This window comes from Lolium rigidum, chromosome 3 (assembly GCF_022539505.1).
Source record: "Lolium rigidum isolate FL_2022 chromosome 3, APGP_CSIRO_Lrig_0.1, whole genome shotgun sequence".
NCBI classification, from domain to species: Eukaryota; Viridiplantae; Streptophyta; class Magnoliopsida; order Poales; family Poaceae; genus Lolium; species Lolium rigidum.
The window spans coordinates 26103707-26121016 of NC_061510.1; the positions used below are offsets into that span (position 1 = coordinate 26103707).

The 17310-nt window shown below is 44.9% G+C and overlaps 2 protein-coding genes across 2 annotated transcripts; both read right to left on the reverse strand.

The window, feature by feature from the left end:
- Positions 1 to 29: 29 nt before the first annotated feature.
- LOC124701321 (catalase-1) lies at positions 30 to 3483 on the reverse strand. Its single transcript, XM_047233370.1, has 6 exons — positions 3399 to 3483; positions 3176 to 3272; positions 897 to 2041; positions 737 to 804; positions 540 to 633; positions 30 to 395 (listed from the first exon to the last, which is right to left on the reverse strand). The coding sequence occupies exons 1-6, from the start codon at positions 3411 to 3413 to the stop codon at positions 336 to 338; spliced, it is 1479 nt and encodes a 492-aa protein (XP_047089326.1). The 5' UTR covers positions 3414 to 3483; the 3' UTR covers positions 30 to 335.
- An 806-nt stretch (positions 3484 to 4289) lies between these two features.
- On the reverse strand, positions 4290 to 8640 carry LOC124701322 (ubiquitin domain-containing protein DSK2b-like). The gene is made up of 8 exons (XM_047233371.1): positions 8394 to 8640; positions 6145 to 6849; positions 5857 to 6059; positions 5638 to 5751; positions 5501 to 5559; positions 5353 to 5381; positions 4810 to 4899; positions 4290 to 4700 (listed from the first exon to the last, which is right to left on the reverse strand). Exons 1-8 carry the CDS (start codon positions 8638 to 8640, stop codon positions 4552 to 4554), a joined length of 1596 nt encoding a protein of 531 aa, XP_047089327.1. The 3' UTR covers positions 4290 to 4551.
- Between the last annotated feature and the right edge of the window lie 8670 nt (positions 8641 to 17310).

The following is a 17310-nucleotide window of genomic DNA, read 5'->3' on the forward strand; positions in this document are numbered from 1 at the left end:
CAAGATGTCCAGTAGAAAAAAAAACTTGGTTAATAATAATTCATCTATCCATTTCAACTTATTCTTGATATGGTTTATTAATCAAGTTGAATGCAATTTACAATAATCATGAAGTATCAGTAGAAATAGGCTCTTGTACAAATTATTACATGAATGGCACACGACAATGCGCGTAATGTGGGGTACTATATAGAATCATATGTCCTCTTTCCAAAATAGGCTCAGTATGCTAAAGGTACTTTCAGCATCGGGTAATTAATCCTTGCCGATAAGAGGGGAGAATGCTTCCACGATCGAAGCAGATTGGATTTTGCTCGCGCCACATTGACTCATCTTTACATGCTCGGCTTCGCGCTGAGACGGCCGGCCAGCTTCTGTCCCAGAGACCTGTCAGCCTGCACGCGTCGATCACACAAGAAGCAATTCAGTAACTTTTCGTCAGAGAACATGAATAAGATTTATGCAATTTTCTTCAGAGAATATGCATATGTGGTAAAATATTGTACTAGTACTACATTTGTTTCAGAATGCTTGATTACCTGAGACCAGTAGGAGAGCCAGATAGCCTTGATTTCGTGGGTGAGGCGAGGGTCGGAGAGCGCATCGATCCATCTGTTGATGAATCGCTCTTGCCTGCACACATTCATATATATACATCGATATTCAGTTAAACCAAATAAACGACAGCTCGATACAATTGCTTGCTACATACTACGCTAATTGCTAGTGTACGCACCTTGCCGGGTCCATGGAGCGGTACCTCTCCCCTGGCTGCTTGAAGTTGTTCTCCTTCTCGATCACCATCTGCAATAGTGTCACACGTACATGTAAGAACAGGAATATGAGCTAATGGAGAAGGAGACTGTGGATGATCAGTAGGATATATATATGCATACCTTCTCGCGGCGGCCGTTGAGTGTGCGCGACGGGATGGGGTACCTGGGCGCGTGCTTGGCGGGGTCGAACCTGGAGGGGAAGTAGTCGACCTCCTCGTCGCGGTGCATGAAGTTCATGAGCCCGTCGTAGTGGTTGTTGTGGTGGGAGCACTTGGGCGCGTTGGCCGGGAGCAGCAGGTAGTTGGGCCCGAGGCGGTGGCGCTGCGTGTCGGAGTAGGAGAAGATCCTGGTCTGCAGCAGCTTGTCATCGGAGTAGTACACCCCCGGGACGATGATGCCCGGGCAGAAGGCCAGCTGCTCGTTCTCGGAGAAGAAGTTGTCGATGTTGCGGTTGAGCACGAGCCGCCCCACGGGCTGCAGCGGCACCACGTCCTCGGGCCACGTCTTGGTCACGTCCAGCGGGTCGAAGTCGAACCTGTCCTCGTGGTCCGGGTCGATGGTCTGGATATAGAAGGTCCACTCCGGGTAGTTGCCGGCGGCGATGGCGTCGGTGAGGTCCTTGGTGGCGTGGCTGTGGTTGGTGCCGCCGACGGTGACCGCCTCGTCCTCGAGCAGGGACTTGATGCCGCAGGTGGGCTTCCAGTGGAACTTGACGTAGTGCGCCTTGCCGGCGCGGTTGACGAGCGTGTAGGTGTTGACGCCGGAGCCGTCCATGTGGCGGTAGTCGGCGGGGATGCCGATGTCGTCGAAGAGGAAGGTGAACATGTGGAGCGACTCCGGGTGGTGCGAGAAGAAGTCGAGCACGCGCCAGTTCTCCTGGATGTGGGTCTTGGGGTTGGGCTTGAGCGCGTGCACCATGTCCGGGAACTTCATGCCGTCGCGGATGAAGAAGACCGGGAAGTTGTTGCCGACCAAGTCCCAGTTGCCCTCCCGGGTGTAGAACTTGATGGCGAACCCGCGAGGGTCGCGGAGGGTCTCGGGGGAGCCGCGCTCGTGGATGACGGTGGAGAAGCGGACGATGACGGGGGTCTGCACGCCCGGGGCGCGGAGGAAGTCGGCACAGGTCAGGTGGGAGATGTCGTGGGTCACCTCGAAGAACCCCTTGGCGCTGGCGCCGCGGGCGTGCACCACACGCTCCGGGATGCGCTCGCGGTCGAAGTCGGCGATCTTCTCCACCAGGTGGTAGTCCTCAAGCAAGATCGGGCCTGACAGTGTACACAGGCATCGTCAGACTTGTTGATGTGCATGTGAGACGGGTTTGTTTGTTTTGATCTGAAGTGCTGTTCATCGATCTTACACATCTACGATTAGCACATCAAGAAAATTAGACTAGTTCCTAGTTTCACAATGATTTATTTATGTGCCCAGGCCCTGTTGTACTGAAGAACACAGACCTCTTCAATTAAGCTTACTGCCAACATGAGTATGAACCATTTTGTGTTGGTCTAGCAAACTGAGCTTTAGGATGCTTTTGGTAGATTATACTGGTTAATTTGAAAAAAGAGATATGCATGCCGACTGCATGGCACCTGAAGCAACAGTAGTATTTTTCAGAGCTCACAGCCAAGAACCTGGCTACTTTACACATAAGGACCACTAGATAGTAACTGGTCTTCAGTTCATGGGGTGTACTATGTGTTGATTACTGGGATGATAAATTATGCGAGTTGGGCTAGTTAATTTCAACTTTCCTGCAGCAGTCAGTTAGGCTAGTTAATTTCAAATTTTGAACACATGTAAGATTTAGTTACGCTCAGCTTGACAAGCTATTGGTTTACTAATAATCTATAGCTGAATTCCCCTTTGGCAAGGTGCATCCCCGGCCTAGCATGCAAGGTACTCCGTAACTACGAGTTGGTTGAGTTATTTCTCTGCTATCGGCTCAAGCAATTGGCGGTTAATTTGAACAGAGACATGCATGCTGTCAGCTAGGCTAATTAATTTCAGGTTTTGAGCAGGGAAAGATTCAGTTGAGCTCCTCTTTGATATGTAGCTGAATTCCAGTTGACAGTTGGCACTTGGCATGCCTGGCTAACGATGAAAGGTAGTGACTAGGTAATTGAGTTGTTTCTCTGCCAAAATCAGCTCAAAACAACTGGAGAGGAAGGGCCTAGAGTTAAGCTATCAAAGTACTTGATGAAAACTACAGCCAACAGATTAAGCTGGACCATTTCTAGCATTCGTCTAAACTACAGCCAACAGATTAAGCTGGGCCATGAGACCATGAGCAGGCTTCAGTGTTTGCCTAATACAGTGACCTCAGCCCCGCGGCTGGAATCCGCAATCGAGGCATAAGCAAACTGTGCTACAGGTGGAAGGGTGGGAAAGGATATATGTACCTCGGGATCCGACGGTGAGGGAGTTGTCGTTGTTCCAGACGGGCGCGCCGGAGTTGGTGCTCCACTGCGGGCCGTTGAAGGAGCTCGACGGGCGGTACTGCGACACTCAACAGACAAAACCACAACACTCCCATCAGAACCGAACCCATGAACTAGCACCAGACGAGAGCTCCCTGAGCTAGCCAGCAACCAGAGCAGCAGAGTGCAGAGAGAGCAGGCGTACCTTGTATGGGTCCATGGCTGCGAACGATCGGCGACGGCCGGCCGGCGGTGCGCGAGAGGCAGCAGGGTCACGGTTACGCGAGGCTCGCCGCGCGGCGAGGGTACTTGTAGCGGGAACGAGAGGGCGAGCGAGGTTTGTCGCGTGCCGGGACGCTTCTGGGGCCTTGACGGGACACACGCTCACCCATCTCCCGTGGGCCGTATGCTACGTGTGCGCGCTCCTGCGCCATGCTCCGCTCTCTCCCAGCGGATATGAGCCGCGCCTCCACCACACGCTCCCCCGGCGATCGCCGTCCAGAGAAAATTGGCCATTTACGAAATCCGGTTCCCGCCTTGGCCATGAGATAAACGGAACTGGGTGTGAACGCGGCGGGGAATGGGGATTTTGGCCAGGGGCAGCAGATGCCGTTCACATTTGCTGCGACCATTGCGCGGCGTAGGAGGCATCGATCGTGCCGTTCTGCCCGAATGGCGCTAGCGAACGCAGGGTTTTTTCCACGGCTCTACGAAGATTTTTCATCTGAATACGTGCTGTGAATTGCACCGTTTCTTGTTTCAATGGCATGCACACTTTCACCGTGGCAGCCTTCTTGACGGGAAAAAAAACAAGAAAATGCAGGACAGGCAGACCCGAAAAGCATCCTCGCGTCAGGTCAGGGGATCCTACATGCCTGCTCACTCCAGCAGCCTAGGTTCCACTACTTACCCATTGAACATGCTCATTCAGTACTTAACATAAGAAGAAGAAAATTACAAGGAACCTCTACCATATGACCGCCTTTCTTAGAACAATGGCCTTTTCAATTCCATGATCCCACCTACACAAGAATCAAACATGCAGCAGCAGCATACGGGTGGTAACAAAAATCACGACAGAGAGACAACAGCCATGTACACTGCAACAACAGTTTTAAGACCCCACGATCCAATATGTATGTACACCGACCCAAGGTACCAATATACCACTTGTTTTTAACCACGACATGTACGCCAACCAACGATAGCCAGTAGAGACTGGTTTATTCATCTTACCGACACATAGAATCTAGACGGGTGCTGCCTTTCGGTCTGACCGGGTATATAAGAACCAATGAAACCTCGCAATGCCAACTACTACAGGTAACAACACACAACAGCTTTCTGCTCAGCATCGTCTATTGCCCGAAATTCTGAAGGAGTCGCTCCACTGCGGCAGTGACGTCCCCATAGGTAGCCATCAGCGCTCGGATGTTCTCCTGGGTGTCGAAGAACCCCATCTCTTGGAGCTGAGCTAGTTGCGTCGCGAAGCGCTCTTCAGGTGGCACTGTGAATTCACAAGGTTCAACCAATAAGCAAGGTCCGTGAAGAACACTCAGTCACACTATGACACATCATTTCTTCTTAACACATCAAACTAAGAAATAGATACTCACGGGCAGCAGTAACATGATCGAGAGCACCAAGATGACCGCCAGCACCAAGCCCATTGAACATGCTCATCAAGCTGTTGAGGTTAACGTTGCCTAGCATTCAAGTAATTTTTTTCCATAAATCAGCATTAGGAAGAAAAACTGCAGGTTTAGTTTGCTACAAGTTTGCATGGGTAAGATAAAAATTGCATCGACTTCGCATCTCAAGGATATTAGAAAAAAACAGTACATAGCCAACTAATCAGGAAACAACAAAAACTATTTCTTAGTAGAGTTAGCTGTTCACCCAAAGGGGGTGTTAATTGGTTTGTCATTTTCAGTTTATATAACCAAAGTACAGATCTCAAAAGAGGGAGCTTAGTGCTCCAACGTTTTTTAATTTTGGTACAAAAACGATGGAGAGCAATATTCAGAAGTGATCTTAGAATTACCAAAAGAATCTAAAGCAACAGCCACCGAAAAAAAAACTGCAAGAAGCTGATGAATGAATGCATACATGAATGCTAGGAAAGATCATTCAAGTGATGACTAAGTAGAGAAAATTACCTGGATTAGTGCCCGCTTGGGTCCGCTCCCTGAAGCAAATGAAAAACAGATTCATCAAACAGTGCATAGGCAAGGCTCGCCATATTATTATACAGGAAGTGGGATAAGAAACATCATGAGTAAGAGAAATTGAGCTGAAGATACTCACTGGCCAGCTTGTTGTTGACCAAGTTGCGACGTCAGCGCCTGCTGGAATGAAATTAATTGCTACATAAAAGGAGGTAATTTAGTCCATCATATAAACACATGAACTGCATGTGACTATAGCAGTACAGTTAATCCCACCTGCAATGTTTCGGGAGATGTTAACTGGCGAAGAAATTCTGGATTCTGAAACATTTCCCTCATCTGGGTATTTGATTCCATCATGTTACGTACATTTGGGTTCATGTTGAGCAACTGCGTGCAACAAAATATCAGCAAGGGGTCAAAACATTATATGATCAGGACAAGAAGAAGGTTCCTAATCAAGTAATCACAATATAAATAGTTGAAACAGTGTACCTGATTCATGGACTGAGGATTGGACATAATGTTCTGCATCATTTGCATCATGGTAGGGTTTTGCAAAACCTGGTTCAAGAAGGATGCATCAGAGCCACCACCCAGCATATTTCCCAAATCTGTAGAACCCAATCCTCCTAGGCCACCGCTTGTTGCACTCCTTGCAGCGGGAGCAGGCCTTGCTGCTCCTTGTGCAGCCCCAGCTGTAGATTTAGTTCTTAGATAGCAGAACAGGACAGAAATAAATGCATATGCGAACAACTAAAATGTGGGAGTTCCCAAACCTACCATTTGCACTCCAGGGATTCGGGAGAGGATTAGTATTTGGAACAGGGGCAGTAGTTGATGCATCTCCAGCTGGATCTCTTGCTTGGTTAGTCCCTTGGTTTCCGAGAAGGGCAGCAAATGGGTTCGCATTTCTATCACCCTCCCCAGCCATTGTTGTTGCATTCAGGAATGGCTCCTGAACAGTTTCATACATGCGACGGAGCATATTAAACCCTTCAGGGGAAGATTCAATGTTGCTCATGGCTCTGTCTGTGTTCCGCATCATCTCCCTCATAAGTTCAGGATTCCTAGCTGCTTCAACAGTTTGGCGGAGAATGCTTGGATCATTCAGGACATGTGCCAGATCCGGATTACGGTCAACAAGCTCACGCATTTGAGGATTGTTCATAATTAAATCACGTATTAGATCAGGGCTATTAATTAGATTCTGCATGGCTGGCATATTCAATATGTCCCTCATCAAGTTGGGATCCTGAGTTAACTGCTGTTGCATCTGCTCTAATCCTGGAAGGCCGGATCCAGCTAAACCCAAACCTCCGCTTCCAGCATTTCCTGTAGTGCCAAGACCTTGGAACAAGGCTCCAAAACCAGCTGGTGGGGCATTCGCAGTGGTTGAAGTCCCATGGTTTGCTGCAGCTGGTGCAGCTGGTGTTGCTGGTGGTGCAGCGCCACGCACCATATGGATGGTGTGGTCTGTCTCCACACCTTCAATAAGAAACACCACAATAAGAAGCCAATCTTAATCAACCACAAAAGACATTTAGGTATCCAATCTTAGTGCGTTCTGGAAGTGGTAACTTCAACTGGCCAGGATATTCGCTACTTATATTCACACGGTAAAACAAGCAGATATAATTTGGCATGTCTATGCTAGCAGTGTTCACTGATGGCTGATGAAGCAAAGCTCAAGGGCAAGAACCGAACAATAAATTATTTCCCTTAAGTTTGGCACATACTGATAGTTGCTATACTTTACTGAAGATACCAGTCATTTAGCATGAAAGACTTGTCAACATTTGGTCCGCTTTTGCACATGGAGTTAATGGAATTGCAAGGAACTTCCAAATTATAGTTCTTAATTCTACGGCCAGATTAAGCAGTATTAAGGTAGCACTGTATTTGCAATTCTACTCATACTTTTCAAAAGAAACAAGCTACACTATTGTTGATGTTGTGACTTGGATTACTTAAAACTTTGCTAGTACCAAACATGAAAATGAAGTAATGTACAGTAGTTAGAGAAAATCCTTTTCGTGAAGGTGAAAACTATGTGCACAAGAAGATATATATAACACTCATGTAGATCTGATAATGATAAATTTTAAGGGTGCAGCTAAAAATAGGTTAAGGGTTAGGCTTTGACATGAATTTATCGAAATTTGTAAATCGCTAAAACTTCGCAATAATTTGGCATACGATCTTTCTGTTTCAGGAGAGCGCCACGTGGATAATAATGCAATAAAACATGGTTCATTTTGTTACCAAAACACGACAAGACTTAACGCCATAGCAGGAATAAATAATTGCATAACGACACACCAGGTGTACGATAACACGTTACACGTGGGCGGCAACGGTTCGTAACACGTAGGCCCTAATAACAAGCACTCGAAACCAAACCAAATAAAGCTATGCGCGGGAAACCCAAAAGCAGTAGTAGAACAAGCCTTTCTATTGGCTGATCAGTGACCACTAAGATGCCGTTACATGCTGCAATTCAGGAAAATATGTGGATTCCCACATGGCTACCGTCTTATACGTGTATCACCACCGCCTAGAACTTTGCTTGCCAGCGCAATTTACGCCGGTACTTGCATGGCTCCCTCCATGATACCCGGAACTACATTGACGCCGATGCATCAGCGCTGCGTTCACTTCCCTTGAACAGCATATATTAACTAAGCTGCACTGTCAATCGACGCCATAGGCTATGTATGCTTAATTTTTGCAGGATTTGGGCTCGGTACGCGTCTACGCCTCTGCGTTAAAGCTATCAACCAAGGAGGCATGGATCAGAAACCATATAGAGATCATTCATACACGTCATCGAGGGGGTTAAGCTGCATCTCGTCCACCACCTCCTGGCAGGCATTGCATCGAACACACAAGTACCACCACCTAGGCAAGGCAGACCAGCGCCCCACGCGCAGCGAACCTAGCCACGCCATACTAGACCAAACCGCGCCGACGCGCGCGCAGGCCTGTACTACCGGTGAGTGAGGAAGGAAGGAGGAAGCGAGCGCACGCACCGTAGCTGGCTAGGGTTTGGTCGTCCTTCAAGATCCGGCCCTTGTAGATCAGGCGCTGCTGCGGCGCGGGCACGTCGCAGCCCTCGGCGACGACCGCCTTGAACGCGCCGACGGTGGCGCCCAGGTCGGCCTGCACGGCGAACTTGTTCCCGCTGGAGCCCCGGATGTGCAGCGTCGCCGGCGCGGCCGCGGCCGCCCCCGCGGCGGGCTCGCCGCCCTCGCCCGAGCCCTCACCCCCGCCGCCCATCGCCTCCCTAGCCCTAGGTCCGATCCGGCTTCGCTCGAGTGTGTGTGTGTGTGTGTGATGTGAGTTTTAGTCCGTTCCCCTTTTTTCTCTCGGCTTTGTACTGTACGGGACTTGGCTTGCGGAGGAGGAGGAAGAAGGTGAGCGCTGCTGGGCAGGCGGAGGAATCGGACGGTGGAAAATGGCCGTGGGACGGGGGATGGACGGCTGTGGTTCGTTTGCGTGGTGTGGGGTCCACGGCGCGGGGTAGGTAGGCCCCGCGTGGAACGCGCTGTCAGGGCCGGTGCGGATAGAAGAAGGTTCTGGTGTGTCTAAACGTCGCCACCGGGATACGTAGTTCCGTAGAATACGTATTGCCTGGTCGACCATGATGTGTATTCCACTTTTCCTATACGTTTCTTAAACGGATACAAACTGTGGAACCAACCCGCTTGGAAAAACACAAATTTGTACATCCAATTTTGTCTGGCTAGCCAGACAAGTATGTACCATAAATAAAACTACCAAAATAGCGGTGAAACTTCTTACCGTTTCAAACCACTTTACGGAATTTGCGCGGCCGAGATAAGGTTTTGTTTCCAATTCGCGCAAATGATTCGTTGACAAGTGAATTGACATTATTCTGGCAGGTAGGACACATCCTCGGGGCGGAGGACCGCCTATGCGCTCACTGCGCCCCCTTCTCTCCGCATTGGTCAAACCACCGCCGTCGATCTCCAGGTCATGCCGAGCTCCACGAGTCTCCATTGTTCGATTAATAGCGTGGAAAGCATCCTACCCATCTCGTCATGCACCCCCACTGCCCAGGAGTTCGTCAAATGCCATATATCCTTGGCTACATCAAAGACCTCCATGGCCATACCATGAACGTCCAAGGCGTCACGCGGAGACATCCACGTTCACGTGAGTGCATCCTCCCGGAGCGCGGAGTAGCTCCAGTACTTAGCCTCGGTCTAGAGCAACCAACGCCTACGTAACTTCATTGACGCGCACCCATGCCTCTCTCATGTGTGGCTAGAGGAAGAAGACATTTCGGTTAATTCCTTCTCTTTTCAGACATTGTCTTATTAAATTGGGATACCTGGATACTCCTAATCGTGGATTACACTTTGTGAATTTATTTGCTTCAGAAGACCACGCTCCTGGTGTGACAATGCTGAATAAAATGGATGTTTGTATCACGAAAGTAAAAATAAATAGATGCTTTTAGCCACATTTATTCCTGATTTTTTTTTAGAAAAGGCTATTTGGGGGATTGGTGGTCTAAAAATTGATGGACCAGATGGTGTTGCTTCCTATAATTTTTTTTGAGTAATGTTGGAGGACGGATTGTAGTAAATTTGGAGTTACACTTGAAGGATGAAATAATACGGCCACCGTTATGATACCCAACCTTGGTGGATATATTATCCTAAAAAGGTAACTTATTTTTGCCCAATTAGTCTCTGTAAAGTTCTTTATAAAATTATTAGCAAAAACAAAGCGCCTTCGTACCTACTAGATTTAGAGGTGATAACATGTTAGGACACGTACAATGGGGTGACGTCAGTCTTCCTTAGATGTGCCACATCGGATTTTTGGTTAGTTGGAGGAGAGAGAATGAAGGAAGATAAGTTTGTCTTCCCTTAGCTAAGAGATCATCTCTTAAAAAATAAGGGAAGGCTATTTTCTCCATTGTATGACATGTCTTCCCTTAGCAATATATTTTTCTACCAAATTTAATTGATTATCATTAATTGCTAGGGATAGCTATAAGAGATAACTCATTCTAGGACTTCTACATATTGTCTTCCCTAGATGATTGATACGTCTCTAACGTACCTATAATTTCTGATGTTCCATGCTTGTTTTATGACAATACTTACATGTTTTGTTTGCACTTTATAATGTTTTTATGCATTTTCCGGAACTAACCTATTAACAAGATGCCGAAGTGCCAGTTCCTGTTTTCTGCTATTTTTGGTTCCAGAAAGGTTGTTCGGGCAATATTCTCGGAATTGGACGAAATCAACGACAAACATCTTATTTTTCCCGGAAGGCCCCAGAACACCGAAGGAGAGTCGGAGGCGAGCCAGGGGGCCCCACACGACAGGGCCGCGCGGGCTCCACCCTGGCCGCGCCGGCCTATGGGGAGGAGGCCCCGTGGCCCCTCCGACTCCGACTTTTCGCCTATATAAGCCCTTTCGACCTAAAAATTCGATACTTTTTTACGAAACTCCAGAAAGACTCCAGGGACGCCGCCGCCATCGCGAAACTCCAATTCGGGGGACAGAAGTCTCTGTTCCGGCACCCTGCCGGGACGGGGAAGTGCCCCCGGAAGCCATCTCCATCGACGCCATCGCCTCCATCATGCTCCGTGAGTAGTTCCCCCATGGACTACGGGTTCTAGCTGTAGCTAGTTGGTATCATCTCTCCCATGTACTTCAATACAATGATCTCATGAGCTGCCTTACATGATTGAGATTCATCCGATGTAATCGGTGTTGTGTTTGTCGGGATCCGATGGATTGTTACGTTATGATTGTCTATCTACAAAGTTTATGAAGTTATTGTTGCTGCAATCTTGTTGTGTTTAATGCTTGTCACTAGGGCCCGAGTGGCATGATCTTAGATTTAAGCTCTATACTTATTGCTTAGATTGTATCTACAAGTTGTATGCACATGTCGTTGTCCGGAACCAAAGGCCCTGAAGTGACGAAATCGGGACAACCGGAGGGATGGTGGTGATGTGAGGATCACATGTTTTCACGGAGTGTTAATGCTTTGCTCTGGTACTCTATTAAAATGAGTACCTTAATATCCAGTAGATTCCCTAGAGGCCAGGCTGCCACCGGCTGGTAGGACAAAAGATGTTGTGCAAGTTTCTCATTGCGAGCACGTACGACTATAATTGGAAAACATGCCTACATGATTAATGATCTTGATATTCTGTCTTAATGCTATTTCAATCCTATCAATTGTCCGATCGTAATTTGTTCACCCAACACTTGTTATTGGAGAGTTACCACTAGTGTAGATAGTTGGGAACCCCGGTCCATCTCTCATCATTATATACTCGTTCTACATGTCATTGGAAGTAGTATCAACTATTTTCCGGTGTCATTGCTCTCATATTACTATTACTGCTTGCTATGTTACTTGTTACTATTGCTCTCATATCATCTGCTACTTTCACATCACCCTCGTTGCTAGTGCTTTTCCAGGTGCAGCTGAATTGACAACTCGGTTGTTAAGGCTTATAAGTATTCTTTACCTCCCCTTGTGTCGAATCAATAAATTTGGGTTTTACTACCCGCGAAGACTGTCGCGATCTCCTATACTTGTGGGTTATCAAGACTGTTTTCAGGCGCCTTTGCCGGGAGGCATAGCTCTACTCATAAGTTCACCTGGGGAGTACACTCTACCTCTCTCTCTGTTTTATTTTATTTTGTTTTGCTTAGTTTACTTTTGCCTAATTTATTTGTGCTTAGTTTATTTCTGTCTTGTTTTATTTTTCTTAGTTTACTTTTGTCTAGTTTCTTTTTGTCTTGTTTTACTTTTCTCATATACCCAAAAATCCATAAAAAATTGAAAAACCGAAAAATTAAAAACTGCTATTATGGGAGAACCTACAACCTATTTGGAGCTTATTGAATATTATAATAATTATAGAGAATCAAGAGCGGGAAAAGTTATGAGTGCTGTGATAGAAAAATTGAATACAATTGCTAAAATCTTGCTTAAACGCCATGATATAAACTGTTGCTCTCAACAGGACACTAAACATCTTAAATTTCAATGTGGCTTTAGTGAGGAATTTTTAATTAAGAACTATAATCGGAATAGCTATATTCATTTTGGGTTTGAAGAGGTAGAACAATTTGTCATATTTATGGGAGCCTCCGAGATAGAATCCTTCATGGTTAAAAATTATGAAACTTGTGTTGTTTGTAAGGACCTTAAAGATTATGTCTCTTCTATCCTTAATTTTTGCAATGAAAGTTACACCGATAATCCTTATATCATTGATTATAAAGAGAGACTCATTAATGCACAAGAATTCACTCACAATTTGCGAGGACACTGTGGAAGAAGAAATTGATGAACCCGAAAGCTCATTGGATGAAAAAGAGGAGGAAATTGATGAACCCGAAAGCTCATTGGATGAAAAAGAAGAGGAGAGTGATGAACAAAAGGAGGAAGAATGGATTAGCTACCCATGCCAACCTTCTAATGAGAGTAACTATTTATCTCTTACACTATTTGATTGTCCTCCATGCTTACCGAAAGAGGTTGAATGTTATGTTCCTGTGGATTCTCTTGAAATATTCCCTATGAGTAAAACTTGTGAGAATAATTATGCTACTGTTATTTATGATAATCCATGCTACTTTGATAAATCTTATGATAATGCTTTGTTTGTGCCTGATGTCGAAATGCATGGTACAAAAGAATTTTGCGTAGCAAATGTTTATGATAAAGCTCTTGATGATGGTCCTATGTTACTTGATAATATTAATTGTACTACTAATGAAAATGGGATTGGAGAGGTCTTGACATTATCTATGAGTCCCATATCTCTTGAGATTGATCAACCATCTTGTTATATTATTGATAAAAGTGTGTTTGAAAGTTTTAATCGCACTATTTTTGAGCTTGATAAAAATTATGTGTTTATGGATCATGAAAAGCATGCTATATGTGATAGTTATATTATTGTGTTTGTTCATGAAGCTACTGAAAATTATTATGAGAGAGGAAAATATAGTTGTAGAAATTTTCATGGTACTAAAACACCTCTCTATATGCTTAAAATTTTGAAGTTACTCTTGTTTTACCTTCTTATGCTTATCACTTTATTCTTCATGAATTTATTTGTGTACAAGATTCCTATGCATAGGAAGTGGGTTAGACTTAAATGTGTTTTGAATTTGCTTTTTGATGCTCTCTTTTGCTTCAACTCTTATTTCTTGCGAGTGCATCATTAAAACTGTTGAGCCCATCTTAATGGCTATAAAGAAAGAACTTCTTGGGAGATAACCTATGTGTTTATTTTGCTACTGTTTTGTTGTGTCTTGGAAGTTGTTACTACTGTAGCAACCTCTTCTTATCTTTATTTTATTGCAATGTTGTGCCAAGTGAAGCCTCTAATCGAAGGTTGATACTAGATTTGGATTTCTGCGCAGAAACAGATTTCTATCTGTCACGAATCTGGGATGTTTTCTCTGTAGGTAACTCAGAAAATTATGCCAATTTACGTGGGTGTTCCTCCAATATGTACGCAACTTTCATTAGTTTTGAGTTTTCTGATTTGAGCAACGGAAGTACCTCTTTAAAATTCGTCTTTCTTGGGTGTTCTGTTTTGGCAGATTCTGTCTCGTTTTTTGCATTGTCTCTCGCGGACTTTAAGCAAGGCTTTCTAGACGTGGAGAGCTGTAGCTAATGTTTTATTGAGTTCTTGCAATGTGTCACTACAGGACCAATGTGAATTCAAGTTTTTTGAGTACTAACCCCTCTAATGAAGTTTATGAGAAGTTTGGTGTGAAGGAAGTTTTCAAGGGTCAAGAGAGGAGGATGATATATGATCAAGAAGAGTGAAAAGTCTAAGCTTGGGGATGCCCCCGTGGTTCATCCCTGCATATTTCAAGAAGACTCAAGCGTCTAAGCTTGGGGATGCCCAAGGCATCCCCTTCTTCATCAACTTATCGGGTTTCTTCTATTGAAACTATATTTTTATTCGGTCACATCATATGTGCTTTACTTGGAGCGTCTATGTGCTTTTATTTTTGTTTTTGTTTGAATAAGATCGGATCCTAGCAATCCTTGTTTGGGAGAGAGACACGCTCCGCTTTTTCATATGAACACTTATTCTTCGTTTTACTTTTAATGTTCAATGATAAAAGTTGGAAGCTACATCACTTATGGTTATTTGGTTGGAAACAAGAAAATGCCTCATATTGTCTTGAATAATTTGACACTTGGCAATTGTTTTGAGCTCTCAAGTAGATCATGATTAAGTTTTTTTTCATGTAGTTTAAACCTATTAGTGGAGAACTACTTGTAGAGCTTGTTGAAATTGGTTTGCATGATTGGTCTCTCTTAAGGTCTAGATATTTTCTGGTAAAAGTGTTTGAGCAACAAGGAAGACAGTGTAGACTATTATAATGCTTGCAATACGTTCTTATGTAAGTTTTGTTGTACCGGTTCATACTTGTGTTTGCTTCAAATAACCTTGCTAGCCCAAAGCCTTGTACTGAGAGGGAATGCTTCTCGTGCATCCAAAACCTTGAGCCAACCATTATGCCATTTGTGTCCACCATACCTACCTACTACATGGTATTTCTCCGCCATTCCAAAGTAAATTGCTTGAGTGCTACCTTTAAACAATTCAAAATTTATCACCTCTGATTTGTGTCAATGTTTAATAGCTCATGAGGAAGTATGTGGTGTTTATCTTTCAATCTTGTTGGGCAACTTTCACCAATGGACTAGTGGCTTCATCCGCTTATCCAATAATTTTGCAAAAAGAGGTGGCAATGGGGTTCCCGATCCCAATTAATTAACTAACTTCATTAATAATTCTCTTCACATGTTTTGCTCTGATTCATCGATAAGCAACTTAATTTTGCAAATAGACACTCCTTCATGGTATGTGAATGTTGGAAGGCACTCGAGGATTCGGTTAGCCATGGCTTGTGTAAGCAAAAGGTTGGGAGGAGTGTCAACCATAAATAAAAACTAAAATACATGTGTAAACAAAAGAGAAGATGGATGATCTACCTTGCTGGTAGAGATAACGTCCTTCATGGGAGCCGCTCTTTGAAGGTTTGTCCGGCAAGGGGGTTAGAGTGCCCACTACCATTCGTTGACAACAACAAACACCTCTCAAAACTTTACTTTTATGCTCTCTTTATATTTTCAAAACCAAAGCTCTAGCACAAATATAGCAATCAATGCTTCCTCTGCGCGAGGGCCATTCTTTTACTTTATGTTGAGTCGGTTTACCTACTTTCTTCCATCTTAGAAGCAAACACTTGTGTCAAGCTTGTGCATTGATTCTTACATACTTACTTATTTGCATTCATTATATTACTTTGTGTTGACCATTATCCATGAGATATGCATGTTGAAAGTTGAAAGCAATTGCTGAAACTTAAATCTTCCTCTGTGTTGCTTCGATGCCTTTACTTTGAATTTATTGCTTTATGAGTTAACTCTTGTGCGAGACTTTTGATGCTTGTCTTGAAAGTACTATTCATGAAAAGTTTTGCTATATGTTATCTATTTGTTAGCAACTATAGATCATTGCCTTGAGTCACTTCATTCATCTCATGTGCTTTATAATAGTATGATCAAGGTTATGTAAGTAGCATGTCACTACAGAAATTACTCTTTTTATCGTTTACCTACTCGAGGACGAGCAGGAACTAAGCTTGGGGATGCTGATACGTCTCCAACGTACCTATAATTTATGATGTTCCAAGCTTGTTTTATGACAATACTTACATGTTTTGTTTGCACTTTATAATGTTTTTATGCATTTTCCGGAACTAACCTATTAACAAGATGCCGAAGTGCCAGTTCCTGTTTTCTGCTGTTTTTGGTTCCAGAAAGGCTGTTCGGGCAATATTCTCGGAATTGGACGAAATCAACGCCAAACATCTTATTTTTCCCGGAAGGCTCCAGAACACCGAGAGGAGCGGAGCGAGAGCCGAGGGGCCCCACACGACGGGGCCGCGCGGGCTCCACCACGGCCGCGCCGGCCTAGTGGGAGGAGGCCCCGTGGCCCCTCCGACTCCGACTCTTCGCCTATATAAGCCCGTTTCGACCTAAAAACGCGATACCTTTTGACGAAACTCCGGAAAGACTCCGGGCGCCGCCACCATCGCGAAACTCCAATTCGGGGAACAGAAGTCTACGTTCCGGCACCTGCCGGGACGAGGAAGTGCCCCGGAAGCCATCTCCATCGACGCCATCGCCTCCATCATGCTCAGTGAGTAGTTCCCCCATGGACTACGGGTTCTAGCTGTAGCTAGTTGGTATCATCTCTCCCATGTACTTCAATACAATGATCTCATGAGCTGCCTTACATGATTGAGATTCATCGATGTAATCGGTGTTGTGTTTGTCGGGATCCGATGGATTGTTACGTTATGATTGTCTATCTACAAAGTTTATGAAGTTATTGTTGCTGCAATCTTGTTGTGTTTAATGCTTGTCACTAGGGCCCGAGTGGCATGATCTTAGATTTAAGCTCTATACTTATTGCTTAGATTGTATCTACAAGTTGTATGCACATGTCGTTGTCCGGAACCAATGGCCCCGAAGTGACGGAAATCGGGACAACCGGAGGGATGGTGGTGATGTGAGGATCACATGTTTTCACGGAGTGTTAATGCTTTGCTCCGGTGCTCTATTAAAAGGAGTACCTTAATATCCGATAGATTCCCTAGAGGCCCGGCTGCCACGGCTGGTAGGACAAAAGATGTTGTGCAAGTTTCTCATTGCGAGCACGTACGACTATAATTGGAAAACATGCCTACATGATTAATGATCTTGATATTCTGTCTTAATGCTATTTCAATCCTATCAATTGCCCAAGCTGTAATTTGTTCACCCAACACTTGTTATTGGAGAGTTACCACTAGTGTAGATAGGCTGGGAACCCCGGTCCATCTCTCATCATCATATACT